General features: G+C 44.1%; 2 protein-coding genes across 6 annotated transcripts in view; both read right to left on the reverse strand.

Moving 5' to 3' along the window:
- The window catches only part of Parp14 (poly(ADP-ribose) polymerase family member 14), a 37,234-nt gene extending 30,908 nt beyond the window's left edge, over nt 1–6,326 (reverse strand). For 3 of the 4 annotated variants that reach the window (XM_070030069.1, XM_070030070.1, XM_070030068.1), the window contains exons 1-3: nt 6,112–6,326; nt 1,827–1,957; nt 851–884 (exon numbers count right to left, since the gene is read on the reverse strand). In XM_070030069.1, coding sequence (XP_069886170.1) covers nt 851–884; nt 1,827–1,957; nt 6,112–6,298 — 352 coding nt within the window. In that variant the 5' untranslated portion in view covers nt 6,299–6,326. Of the gene's footprint in view, nt 1–320; nt 350–850; nt 885–1,826; nt 1,958–6,111 lie in introns of those variants that run through there. The other variant, XM_070030072.1, reaches the window with a different exon arrangement.
- A 2,177-nt stretch (nt 6,327–8,503) lies between these two features.
- Nucleotides 8,504–14,327, reverse strand: part of LOC138832299 (protein mono-ADP-ribosyltransferase PARP14-like) — a 40,079-nt gene continuing 34,255 nt past the window's right edge. For both annotated transcript variants that reach the window (XM_070030076.1, XM_070030075.1), the window contains 3 exons: nt 13,574–13,707; nt 11,491–11,665; nt 8,504–10,599 (listed from right to left, as the gene is read on the reverse strand). In XM_070030076.1, coding sequence (XP_069886177.1) covers nt 10,310–10,599; nt 11,491–11,665; nt 13,574–13,707 — 599 coding nt within the window. In that variant the 3' untranslated portion in view covers nt 8,504–10,309. The remainder of the gene's footprint in view (nt 10,600–11,490; nt 11,666–13,573; nt 13,708–14,327) is intronic.

Genomic DNA, 14,327 nt, shown 5'->3' on the forward strand with positions numbered 1-14,327 from the left:
TTATGTGACCTTGGTCATGGGTCTTAAGTGTATATACATCAAAACCCCAAAACACTTGACTAAGTGAACTGAACAGTAAGTCTTCTTTCAAGCAATCAAGTTTTATAACCCACGACTATTAAAAGCTTGGTCACAAGAGAAGCCTATCAGGACTCAGAAGAAGAGACAAAGCGGCTGAGCAGCTACTGAAAGAGCTCAGAGAACAGGAGGAAATCTGTGAAGGTCTTGAAAAGTGCATAGAATTAGATAGAAAAAAAGAAGGGTAAAGGGGATTCTGAGTAGCAATCACTAGACAATTTGGAGAAAGCAACTTGATCTACTTGGCTGTTGGCCGTTTCCCAGCAGGTGAGGTAAGAACTCCTGACTTCCGGTGCCAATGCGTTAACTTCCGGTGCCAATGCTAGGAAGACATGATCCACCGAGAAGTCAATCCTTTCTGCTGAGGTTCCATAGGACATACCTGGAACAGGCAGTACTCACAAAGCAGTGCTAATGGACGCATAGCTTTCTCCAACATATTCTTGTCCTCGTTTCTCATTGCTAGTGGGTACAAGTGGGCTCTAGCTTTTAGTTCACTATGGGAATATCTTTCCTACTCCTCAACTGCAATCATCTTCCAGCCCCCCAGAGAACTCTTCCCATCCTTCTCACTTCAACCCAGAGGAACCCACAGGGTTCATCCTTTGCATGGTATGCAAAGCACTAAGAAAGTATAGTCCAAGGAAGCTCCAAGCTGAGCAGGCCCTAGTTCTTAAAAGTTTAGGAGAAGGGGAAGATCCCCCAACCTGTCTTTTTTAATGTAAGCAAAACTGCTTGCTGAATGCTTGAGCTACAAAAGCTGAAGTTTTACCTGGTTCTTTGACATCTTCTTTCACCCTGGATTCCTAAAACCCAAACAATAAAGTACCATTAATAGACTAGTCGTAATTGTAATCTTACATTAAGAAATCATCCATAAGACCAGCTTGAAGTTGTAGGAAAAACAGAAATTATATTGGAACACTCCCATATGGGGCTCTTGAATGCAATCTGGGGCTACATGTCACAGCATTTCCATTTGCTAGGGACAGATCATTGGTGAAAACAAAACCCAACAGAATTCACAAACTGGCCTGTAAATTCAGTTTTTCCTGACTTAACTCAATGCTTATAACAAGCTTCATAGAAGTCATCTCATTTTTTGATCATCTATTTAACAATTAAACAGCACAAGTAGTCTGGATAGTTGTCCTCTAAAAACAATGTAAAAGCACAACAAAATCTTTATAGCCTAAAGCTATAAAGAACCAAGATACACAGATCCAGGATTTTATTTTATTTTATTTATTTTTTAGACCCAGGATCTTATACCCTAATATCATTGTGACCACAAATCTTGACTTTTTTGTTGGTGGTGATGGTCATGAGGCTTGAACTCAGAGCCTGGACACTGTCCCTGAGCAATTTTTGCTCACGGCTAGCACTTTACCACCTTGAGCCACAGTTTCACATCTGTTTTCTGGTGGTTAATTAAAGATAAGAGTCTCATGGACTTTTCTACTCAAGCTGGCTTTGAACCACAGTTCTCAGGTCTTAGCCTCCTGAGTAGCTAGATTACATGTGTGAGCCACCAATGCCCGGCCAAATCTTGACTTTCACGAAATGTCCAAAATCAAAGGAAAAGGTACCTTCCCTCCATCTTGTCATACTACCTCAACACAGCTTTCCCCACTCCCTCAATATTGTTAGCCACTTTTCTGCTCATTCCACCACATTTTGAGATTCCCACATTTGGAAGCTTGGGAGATCATCCAGATCCCTCTGAACCCTGGCTCCGTCTGGCTTACCTTTGTTAGAATTTCCCCCTTAAAGACAGGGCCTTCATCTGGGGCTATGGGCAATCGGACAGTGAGCTTGAATGTTCCTGTTCCTGGCAATTCCAACTCATGATTCTGTTTCTCCAGAACCCTCTGCCGAACTGAAATGTCAAGAAAACAGTCAAGTGACATTCTTTATTTTATAATTATTCTAAGATTTTTAAGTCACTTCAATAACTTACCCAATTTCTCAAGAGGCTCTATACAGTAAAAAGAGGAAAAGTTTAATAAATAGATATAGATTCTAATTTCATCTTTATACATCATTTTTTTAATATTTAGTGTTCCAATTTGGATCTGCAGTTTCCCTGAGGAGCTTATGTGTTAAAGATTTACTTACCAGCCTGTAATGATAATGAGAGGTGGAGCCTATTGGGTGGCAGTTAGGTGATGGGGGTGGGAGGCTGTGCCTTTGCAGGGATAGTGCACCCTAGTCCTTGCCCTTGTTACTTCTGGCCGTGAGGTGAAGGCTTCCTACCCACAAGTGCACCCACTAAGACCTTGCCCCAGGCACAGAAGCCATAGGCCAACTGACTAGACTAAAATCTCCAGAATTGTTGTGCCAAAATAGAGCTTTCTTCTGTAAAAGGTATTTTCTCCTGTTTTCATTGTACTGGCAATTTGACTAGCACAGACAGCATATTGGTTAGTGAGCATTAATTACAAAGTAGCTCAAGTCTCATCTGTTAATGAGGCAAATGGATACTGTCTTGTACTAAGACTGGGTACATTTAATTGAAGACACATTTAAGGCACTTCACAGTACCTGACACTCAGTAGGTATTCAAAAGGCAGCAATATTAATGTATGCTGTGGTGAAATAGAGAAAGCAAACCCCATGGAGAGCTAGGGAAGCCTAGGACATAGAAGGATGCAACCATGCTTCAGAAAGGTAACTCAGATAGCCATGAACAGAATTAGAAGTACGGTTAGAAAGCATTTGAACCAATTCCTCTGTCTTATGATAAGGACCTCACATCTGGTAGTAAAGGGATAGGAAAGAAGAGATAGGAGAACAAAAATAAAAGAGAGAGAGAGAAACAACAGATGAGCTACATTGAAAAACTAGGTAGTGGATATAAGAATCCAAAGATCTAGATTCAACTTCCAACTCCACAATAAACTAGGCGAATGACCATAGGAAATACCTTAATTTTTCTGAAGCCTCAGCTTCTCTACTTAACATTTTGTCTGTGAATGTGCTTGGTAATGTCCTCAAAAACTAGGTGGATATAAGTTGTAGTTATGTATCAACAGAGAGCCAGGGAGTTGGTAAGAGTGGCCAGAGAGAGAAAAAAGCAATCAGTGTGTCTCAGATCATGAAGGAAATGGAAGGAGGAATTTACAGGAATGGGTATGGTCAACAGAGCGAGATGGTGCTGAGTTCAGAAAGAGGCTTTTGAGAGATCTAATATTTACAGGTGTGACTCTGGAATGAATCCTGAGTTAACCTGTGATTTGATCTGACTCAAGAGAATTTTTTAAAAGGCAGCATGAATACCTTTGTGTCTCAGTGAACCATGATGAGCCTTAGAATCTGAAACAGGCCTTTGAATGAAACTGAGAAGAAACTCGAGGCTCTTAACTCCTCTCCTTATGGGGGTGCTGTACTTGAACTGGAGTGAGGATAGAGGACTGGGTAAGACCAAAGAAGGCTAAATGTATGCTGTTTTATATGCCACAATATCTGAGACCTTGTACCTCTGTGTTGCATTCCTTTCCTTCTTTCCTGGACTTTTGACAGTCTATCCAGGTATCTGAACATGCTAGTCACTTCTCAGACTGTGTGCAGTATGTGTGGATGTGTGGTATTCCAGAAGAGAGATGGTAGTAGTGTGAGTATGTGATCCCAACAGAAAGTAGGTGAATCTGGGAGGAAGAAGAGCAGAAACTGAGGTCCAGCTTCCCTCACCCATAGGTACCGCCTTCTTCCTACACTAACCTTAGGTGGTCCACATTTGAGTTTATTAAGGAAATGGCTTTCCTTACTCCAAGGATGCCTGGGCTCCTGAGCAATGATCAAGAGTCAAATTATGATGAGAAATCATGATTAAAAAGCACACCTCTAAGCTGGGAGCTGGTGGCTCATGCCTGTAATCCTAGCTACTCAGGAGCTGAGATCTGAGGATCGCGATTCAAAGCCAGCCCTGGTAGGAAAGTCCGTGAAACTCTTATCTTCAATAAACCGCCAGAAAACTGCAAGTGGTGCTGTAGCTCATGTGGTAGAGCACTAGTCTTGAGCTGAAGAGCTGAGGGACAGCACTCAGGGCCAGAGTTCAAGCCCCATGACTGACCAAAAAAAAAAAAAAAGTACACCTCTAAACCAAGATTTAAAATGTTTTGTTAGGAGCTGGGAATGTTGCTCAGTGAATATAGAGAACACTTCCATGAGTTACATGAACCAGTAGCCTTAGACTGATTCCCAGCACAGAAAAGAGCTACAAGTATATTTGCATGCAACTTCTCAGATATCTAGTTAACTATACAGAAAGTGAAATCCAGCTTTTTATTTGTTTCTCTTTGCTATATAATAAATGTTTCAAAAAAGTGCTGGTTGGCTTCCTTCAGATTATTTATATTTATATGAGTAAATATGCTACCATACACTGTGACCTGCACCCACCGACACCACTTCCGGTCATTCTCTCTAGAACAAGAATGCATTTCCTAAGACTGTCTGGAGAGGCCAGGCATTGCTTAGCCATGCTTGGGAGGAAGTTGTTCCTCAAATGGGAAACAGATACTGATGGGGATTTCAACACCCTCAGAGTGTTGGCCACTAAACAGTTTTGAGTCTTAGTAAGTTTTGAGTTGTCTCTGCTGAGGTAGCAAACCAATGGGACCACTAGAGCAGCCTGTGGGTGTGGAGGGAGAGGGGAGTGGACTGGGAAAACTGGGGAGTAAGAAAGCTGAGCAGAGAGGTTGCAATTGTGTCCGCTTGAAGGCTCAAATTAAGTTCTCTTTATTGTCACAAAAATTATATTTTGTGAGATGGCACTCCTCTGCTGCTGCCATTTTGTATATTAAATTCCAGTTCTGTTCAATTGGGGTTATCAACAAACAACAGATTCTTAAACTTAAGCTGTCAGGGCTGGTTAAAGGGCTGATTTCTATCCATTATCACATCCCCTGCACAGAGTCTCTAGCACAGAGCTGGGAATGTGCCTGGCTAACCTGTCCTGCAGCTGACCAGGTTGCAGGTGGTCTGTACTCCAACCTGAGAGCTGCTCCTGAGGACAGTGGGATTTTAGAGAAGAAAGAACCCCCTAAGGGTGACCTGATGCTGGAATCAAAGTGGGGGAGCCTCTAGGAAAGGGGAAAGGAGAAGGGAAATGACTTAACATTATGCTGTTCTCCTTCTGAGCACTCTGGTGGAATTAATCCTTGGAGAGAACTGTTCTTAGTCTTCTATAAGAAGGGCCAAGTGGGTCTCTTGTTCCCTTCTGCCTCTCCTGCTAACCTGGCTGCACCCTTCCCTTTCTCCTTCAATTTCCCCTTCCCAGGCCCCTGTTGGGGCGTTGTATCTCTCCAAACTGCAGGGCCCCAGAGCCTCCTTGCCTCTCCTCAAGTCCAAAGACAGGAAGATGACTGTTGTCTGCATCCCAAGGACCACTGGTGGTTGTCACCAGGCTAAGAAATCCCAGGGGGGAAGTGGCAGGCTGGAACAGAAGCTGGAGTTTCCATGAGAGCCCTGAGCAAGCAAATAACAAATGGCTCTAGATCTCCCTTCATGAATCCACCAGGGTGAGGAACGGGGTGGGGGTGGGGGCCCTGGGGGCTCAGCTGCTTAGTAGGACAGAACTTGCCCCAGAATCAAAACTCTCAACCCACATCGTCTGGGAATGCCAGCGGTGCTCCCGAAAGTGTGGACCACCATGACACGGAGGAGGGGAGACAGGGGTCCCTGGACAGGACCCTCTCCCATTCCCCTCCACTAGTCAACGCAAAGCAGGTGACAGGGCCTCTGCCCCCCTCCCCAGGGACCCCAGAACCACTGGTTACATCCACCACCCTTGAGGAGTCCCTGCGACCCACATGTTTCCTAATCTCGTTCTTTCCTTTAACGAAGGATCTGAGGTTGATAGATTCCCAGAAGCAGCTCGGCGTACACAAGGCACTAAAGCACCCTTGGGTGGACTCTGTGTCCATTTTGCGGCTCCGTCCCCCACACTGCGACTCGCCCTCCCGGGCTGCTGGAGAAGACGGCAGATAACTCACCCCCCCAACCCCCCAACCTTTCCTTTGCGCCCCTCACCATCATCAGGGAAGAAGAGCACCAGGAAGCGCTGTGGGTCCCCGGGCTCCTGGCGGACCTCACACTCGCCGCCTCCGGATCTCTTCGGGCTCTGGAAGTACTTCTGCAGCTTGATAGTTAAGTTCTTGGGGGGCTGGGGACCCCAGGACCCCTCCACCAGCAGCGGGAAGGGGCCCGCGCCAGACATCCTCGGTTGGGTGCCTCTGCTCCGACTGCCCGACCCGGAAAGCGCCTTTTGCCCCTTTCGCTTTCGTTTCCAGGAAACTCCATCTGGCCTTTAGTTTCGGTCTGGGGTTCAGCGGCTTCAGGATTCCGATTGCTCCACCAACTCCCTCCCTGCCCCCTCCCCAATTCCCCACCTTCATCCCAGGCCCCAGCAAAGATGCGCGAATCCTCTGGGGCTGGCATCGGCCCTCCCTCCACCTGTGCCGACCCATGCAGACGCTCGAACAGTCATTCCAGTTTTCTTCCAAGTCGTCTTTCGTTGTTAACAAGAGATTTTTTTTAAAAAAGTGATTCTTAGACTGTGATCTCCATGACTTTGGCTTCCCACTTTTCAACCATAGATGGATGGATCCCAGCTTTGCGTTCTGCCATTGAGCTGGTTTTCCTGGATTGTCAAGGTTGGATGTTTGCCAATGTCAGGGAAATGAGAGCCTCGGGGGGGTTTGGGTGGAACACTTCACCAGTGTCTTATCATCTGGATGGATCCGCCCAAATCCTTCTCACAGAGTTCCCGCAAGGGCTACCGCAAAGGCAGACGCAGGGAGTTGGGCCAGGAGCCCAGTGGTGCCCTGGGACAGAAAGCACAGAGGTTCCTGAAACTAGGGATGAGGCTCTTCACCCAGGGTGCGAGCCTGCAGGGCTGGGCACAGCATCAGTGCCACCTGGGCCTTAGAGTTGACCCAGATGACCTTGAGGGCTGGGAATTGGAGAGGACTCCATGGTGTGATTTCTCTGTTCAGCTCCATCTGGTCAGTCCTGGTGGGTGAAGTGGAGTCAGAGACCAGCCATATGATAGCCCAAGGGCCTGGACCAGGGGAGACTAGTGAGGACCAGGGTGCTGGCCGAGGACGATGAGGACATGATGGAGTCTAAATTGGTACTGAAGACTGTGAGCCAGAAGCAAAGGAAACACTCAAGATGTCTCACTGCACTATTACCTATGGGACACACGAGGGAGTGAATGGCTGGATAACAGTTGTCAGGATCCTAGGGAGGCCGGACAGAGTGGGGGAGAGAGAGAGAGACTGAAAAGCGTGTATTCACCAGGTGGGGAGTGTTCCCGGTGGCAGAGGGGCCTTATGCTTCCTTCCAGTGTTAGATATCTCCAGTCGGAGCAGAGTGTGTTGACATGCTGGAGCCCTGGCAGCCCTATCGGCTGAAGAGGAGGAAAGAAAGCCAGGGCACTGACCTGAGGACTGGAAGAGGGAAAGAAGCAGAGTCAGCAAGTACAGCCGGCAGTTCCCAGAAGAGTTGGCTGGGGTGGGGGTGGGGATGGAGGTGGGGGTGGGGGTGGGGGAGGGGGTGGGGGAGGGGCTGTGTGCAGGGGAGAGTGGGAGCTAGCAGCCGCTGGGGATGGGAGGGGGGAGGTGTCACAGGATCAGATGATGTTATTTTTGTTTCCTGGATTAAATATCTTTAAGATAGGAAGGTCTCTGGCATGAGTAAACTTTGGTAGGAGGACAAGAGGATGATAGGAGAAAGTGGAAGTCCTTCTTTGGTGGCATATGTCGAAAGAGGACAGTTCCAAATCATCAGGGGCAAGCCAGAGAGAGAGAGAGAGAGGAAGAGAGAGGAAGAAGGAGAGAGAGAGAATGGGAGAGGGAGAGAGAGAAGGAGAGGAAGAGGGAAAGGAAGAGGGAGAGAGAGAGATTGAGCGCACACAGCAGCCTGTCCATTGTACATGGCAATGGGCAATTATCCCTACGGATTCTGTAGGAGGGTGAGGTGTCAGAGCCTGCCAGTGTCAAAGGTTCTTTCACCTCTAGATCTTGCATTTCATGTCTTAATCACAACGAAGCTGAATTTTAAGATGAAGAAAATCAACTACTGTATAGGCCAAAGACATTTCCTGAGCTTTTATACTTTTGGTATAATAGAGTTGAAGCACCTTCAATATTCTACCGGCAGGTGGTGCTGGTGATCTGCCCTAAACCACCCTGGGCCCCTGGAGGGCAAGCGCAGAAAACACAACAGGTAGATCCCAGCCCTCAGCTAACAACATGATTGTTACAAGGCCTGGTTCCTGTTTCACCCCTCAAACACCTGGGAGGGGGGCGATCAGCAATTCCAATCCCTCAGTATTTGGAGATCCAGAACTGGGAAGTTAGTTTTCTTTTTCTTTACACCATCAGTTGATAAGAAAAAAAAGGATCAGATTTATTTTCATCTTTCAAAAGAAAAATCTTTATTTAGGTAAGTTGTCAGTGTCCATTTCTGGATGCCTTACAAAGACATTATTCATTATTACACGTTAATTATTGCTGAGTGCTTGGGCAGGAGCTTCCAGGGGGTCTGATAGCAAGCATTAAAATCCACAGAAGGTTCTGATGGAAAGCTTTGAGTTTCAGTCTCTATAGCACTTTATCTTCTGGGTTTTTCTTTTGCATTATTCACTTGAGCCCACTCCCACCACAGTGTACTCATCCTCTCTCAATTCTACTTTCTTTTGCATGTTCCCTCTGAAAGTTTTTTTCCTCCTTAGAAAGCTAGTACCCCGCCATCGAGGGAAGAGGAGCCTTGTGTGGGAGTAGCCTTCAGCATAGACGTGTCCATGTTCTTGGTTACTCTTCCACCGAATAGCCAATATTTGTACAACAGTGAATATTTGTTCAATATATGTATGCACTTTAGGATTGAACTTAACTTTGTTTACTTCATCAACATCTTCCCGTTCAGTTTGTCTGCAAACTTGTATTGTCTAGTATAAATCTCTCTCTGTCCCATGCAGAGTCCCCTTTATGGAAAGGTGTCTTGACTTAGCTGTTGGAAGTGCGATTTGCTCAACCTGTTCAGACTTGCTCACAGCCATCTTGCCCAGGCCATACCTTTCGTAGGACAGCCCCAGCCAATGGAAGGGAAGCATAGAGGCTTAACCTATCCTTGCTAGTATAATACAGTTCCTACAGGTTTTTAATCCTGTGAGCTGAGCAACCCATGGCATTTCTCTGAAGCTGTTGTGAGGCCTGCATTACAGCTTGACCTCTTTGACCAATTCTGCTTCCTCTCTCTCCCTTCCATAGGTTTCAACTTAACATCCTGCACATTGTGTTTCATGTAGCAAGCCAAGCCCTGGAGAAGACAATCTGTGGTATACATGGGTGTTACCTTTTAACTCTATGGGATGAGGGCAGGTCACTGATTAGGAACAGGTGATGTCTGTTCAATCTGTGTCTTTCTCAGCTCAACCATGAGCACCTTCCTGGAACTGTCCTTCCTCCTTGTGATTCCAAGTCAACATGAAGATAATATATCAATCAATATGATTGATCAAGATCAACCCTAAAGTACAGATATGAATTATTACACAAATATTATCTGTGGTTGTGAAGTGGAAGGACCAGGAATCAAGGCTGGCTGATATTCTACCTCTCATCAGTCAGAAAGTACATCCTAAAAAGCTTTGCTTTGTGGAAGAGATTGGGGAAATATTTTCTGGTTCTGTAAGTTGGTGATCTCCCTAAATTAAAATAAATTCTATCTTCATCTTACATATAAACTTCTTTCTTAAAGTCTATATTCTGTCAGTGATTGGAAGTCATGAACAAAAATAAATTTTAGTATTAATGATCTCATTATATACCAGACAATAATGATTTTCCTTTTTAAAAAATTGGCATGAATTAAATTGTACAAAGCAGAGGTTTTCTTACTGCTATTTCCATATACACATAGAGTGTTGTTTGATTATATTCCACCTCCTCTGTGGCTGTTTCTTGTTCCCCTTCCTCATGTATTCCTTCTCCCCTCCCCTCCCATCTCTTTCCCTTCTCCCTATTATCATGACCTTCTTTGTATTTTGTTTAATTTTCCCTTAGCTTTCACAAGTGAGCAAAAAAATGTCGTATTTGTCTTTAAAGGACCAGCTTACTTCACTTAAAATGATTTGATGTTAGAGAAAAACAGAACAACTGAACTTTATCTTATAACCAGATAGGTGACTATGAACAGTATTTTTTGGGAAGGAAGAAAAATGTTATCGTCTGAAAGTAATAAGGTATTCTGGGTATGCTTGGTAGTCATAAAATACCACATATAAACTTGGATTGTGAACATTATCTACAACAGTGTCATAAAGTTCAGTAGGAGCATGAGGGTCCTTGGGCGGAGGCACAATGCTTGTCTGAGATCCAACTGTATAGTCTCCAGTGAGTACACGTGCAAAATACATGTGCTTTTTCCCATTTGCATCTGGTTTGGAGTACCTGTCATTGGCAGAATAATTGGCATGGACAGCAAAATAGGTTCCCTTTCCGTAGCTCACAGCTGTGAAGAGAAAAACAAATCATTTAAAAGAATTCCAGCATAGTATACAATTTGACATGGTTGGCCCACTTTGTCAAATAATGTAAGAAGAATATTCAGTGAAATATTTAGAGTGTGTACTTTAAGAAATGGAGAGACAAAGGATGAGCAAATGCAGCCCTGGTACTCACTGGATACTATGTTGAAAGTGAATGGAAGGGGGATGGAAGGCAAAAACTGAGAGAGAGCAAGGGAAAGGGTAACATTGTCCAAGAAGAAATGTACTTGTTACCTGACTTATGACACTGTAACCCCTCTGTATATCACCTTTATAAGAACAACTTTTAAAACTCAAAATTTCTTTCTTTTTATTTTTTATTTATTTTTGTGTGTGGGGGGGTCAGGTCATGGGCCTGAACTCTGGGCCTGGGCGCTGTCCCTCAGCTCTTCAGCTCAAGGCTAGCACTCTACCACTTGAGCCACAGAGCCACTTCCGGCTTTTTTCTTTTTGCTTATGTGGTGCTGAGGAATCGAACCCAGGGCCTCAGGCATGCAAGGCAAGCGCTCTACCACTGAGCCACCTTCCCAGCCCCTCTTTTTATTTTTTTATTGTGAAAAAACTGTACTGAGGGGTTTCAATTACATGGGCAAGATAATGAGTACATTTCTTACCAAGCATTGTAGCCTCCTCCTTTGTTTCCCCTTCCCATCCCTTCCCATCCTCCCCACTAAAACTCAAAATTTCTAAGTCACAGGGTGAGGCAGGTCCTTTGGAAGGAAATACAGTGAGACCAACCCTGAAACTTGGACTTCAAACTGGCCACCTGGCACAAGGGAACACAGTGAATTCCTACTGTCCCCAGGCAGCTTGGTGTCCTGTCATTCAGGGCAGCCAGATTCCCACTTCCTTACCATTCTTCCCAGCATAGCTGCGGTTAAAACCATTTGTATTGACATATGGCACAGAGCCAGCTTCTGTCCCATGGAAGAGCTGCCTCTCATTCTGTTTGTGGCCATTCTTGTCATCCATGGCTCTTTTCTTTGCTTGGTAGCTATTCCAGAGATCTGGATTCTGGATCCTTACAATCTACAAGTTAATACAAAAAATATTCTGCTAAGGCCACAAACACTTGCCAAGGCATATGAAACAAAACATGTTCACTACTTTTTTTTTTTAAATTACATTCAACAGCAAATCCAATGCAGAGAAGAGCTTCATGCATGTACATATGTGTTTAGATCCAGTGTTTCATAAAGACAGGCATTGGAGCAAGTGTTGGTTTAATTTTTAATATCTTTTATGCACGATGTGAGAGCAAACGTGTCTAAGATCTGAAGTAGTTGTTATATATACTTTGTTTACCCTGTCTCTATAATCTCTGCTTCCTTCCACTCCAGGAACTTGCTCCTGACATTGTCACCTCTCTTTCATGACCTCTCTCTGTCTCTTGCTATCTCTGTCCTTCTGGGATAGCAGTTGACCTACCCATGTTCTAATCTTGAGAGAAGCACTGGAATGTCCAGGCAAGAAGCATAGTCATGAATGGGAATGTAGTTGCTCCTCAGCTGCAAGAGTGGGGCATGAATCCTGATGGGGAGGGATCTGGCTAAAGGAGTAGTGGCCATGCTTTGAGCACACCTATTGGTTGAGGAGTGGCCTTCTGGGCTGTGGTAGAACATGGTTGGTTCCCTGATTACAGATCAGTTTTCAAACTCCTCTAATCAACTAATGTAGCAGTTTCATACGCATATCCTGGGAGAAGTGGGTAGGTCAAACAGGCTAGGGTACTTCATGGGAAGGTACAAAGCAAAGATGCCATGCTGTTAGGTTTTTTTTTTTTTTTGCATTCTGGAGAACTCTAAGATATAATATTGTTGCCTGCCCACAGCTGAATCTTTCTGTCATTGCTGTTCAGATTTGATTTTGCTAATTTGCTCTCTAGTTCAAAGTCTGAACATTATCACACTTTTTACTGGTCTGACTTACAACAACTTTTGTCTGCTATTCTTGACATCAAAATTCCATTTTTCCAAACTAGTTCCATCTTGTTTCCACTTAAATTTTGCTTACTTAACTCCCTTAATGTTTTCTTTATTAATGTTTAAAAATCATTCTCTTTTTTTGGGGGGGGTCCGGTCTTGGGGCCTGAACTCTGGGCCTGGGCGCTGTCCCTCAGCTCTTCAGCTCAAGGCTAGCGCTCTACCACTTGAGCCACAGCACCATTCCGGCTTTTTTCTTATGTGGTGCTGAGGAATCGAACCCAGGGCCTCAAGCATGCAAGGCAAGTGCTCTACCACTAAGCCACCTTCCCAGCTGTTTAAAAATCATTCTCATTTAGTCTTTCAAGCTTAAAAGTTATAAGATTGTTTCTTATTGTTTTACAATTTAATAACAATGCAAAATAATTATTTTAGGACCCAGAATGTAGCTCAGCAGTAAAGTGCATGCTGAGCATGGTGAAGCCACATATTCAAACCTAAGTACTACAAGAAAAATTCAAATCAAACTTTGAAGCCATGTTTTTATTTTTATTACTTTGTTTCACAAGATATATCTGATGTGTCTTTAGTATTCTAACATCATATTGCAATAACTGACAGAACTTTTTTGTTGTTGTGCCATGGGGCTTGAACTGAGGGCCTGGACACTGTCCCTGAGCTTTTTTGATCAATGCTACTTTAAGCCAGGACACCACTTCAGGTTTTTTGGTAATTAATTGGAGATAAGAGTTTCATAGACTTTCCTGCCCATGCTAGCTTGTAACCACGATACTCACATCTGAGCTTTCTGAGGAGCTAGTATTGCAGACATGAGCCACTGGCACTCAGCAGAAGAACTTAATGTCTCAGTAATTATGGTGACTTAAGCAGAATTAAAATTACAGCCCAATTACCATTGAAGTACTAATTCTGGATACAAGCATGCTAGGAAGTGAAAGAAAATATATTCATAGGAAAATGTATTCAGGAAACTCTACACCACCAGCAGCCTTACCTTCTCTATGACAAAGTTTGAGCAGCTCTCATTAAACTTGTTTGCCACAGTGTTGTATTCTGGATCACCAGGTTTGAGCTGGACCACACACAAATGCTGCTGCTTCATGTTGCTCCAGTGAATAGGCATTTCAGCTGCAAAACAGATGTTTGAGAATCCCCTGAGAATTCTAGTATTCTTTGGCAAATTGAATACCATCTGTGTCCGTGAGTTACAAACTCCTAATTCTCTGTGTTCAAGAAGTTCCTTAGCTTTCTAGGAGAATGGTTTTCAAAGTATGGACCACAGACAACCCATGTCAGAATTGACTGAAATGTTTGTTTTTTTAAAAAGAAAAAGGAAGTAAGGTCTTAGCTCAGTGGTTGATTGATTTCCTGGCATACACGAGGCTCAATACCACCACCCCTAAAAATGCCCACAGATGTGTTAAATCAAGATTACTTTTCATTTTTCTTTGTACGAGATGAGACTTGAACTTGATACCTGACATTTTCCCTCATTGGCTGGTGTTCTACCAACCCCTGGAATCAGGATTTCAGAAAGGCAAAGTCTGTGTCTTCGTCATAAGTTTTTATCATGCTAAGAGGTGGAAATTAAGGGTGGAATATAACTCTTCTGTTCAGCCTCTACTCTGTTATAACTTAACAAAATATTATTTGTCTGCCATCCATTCAGTACTTGCTATAGTTTTTCCCAGAATGCTTCACCACTAACTCCACCAAAGGGCACACAACTTGTATTTTCTCATTCTTCT

The sequence above is a fragment of the Dipodomys merriami genome, unplaced genomic scaffold (genome assembly GCF_024711535.1).
Source record: "Dipodomys merriami isolate MVZ:Mamm:240054 unplaced genomic scaffold, mDipMer1.0.p SCAF_2, whole genome shotgun sequence".
In the NCBI taxonomy this organism is placed as follows: domain Eukaryota; kingdom Metazoa; phylum Chordata; class Mammalia; order Rodentia; family Heteromyidae; genus Dipodomys; species Dipodomys merriami.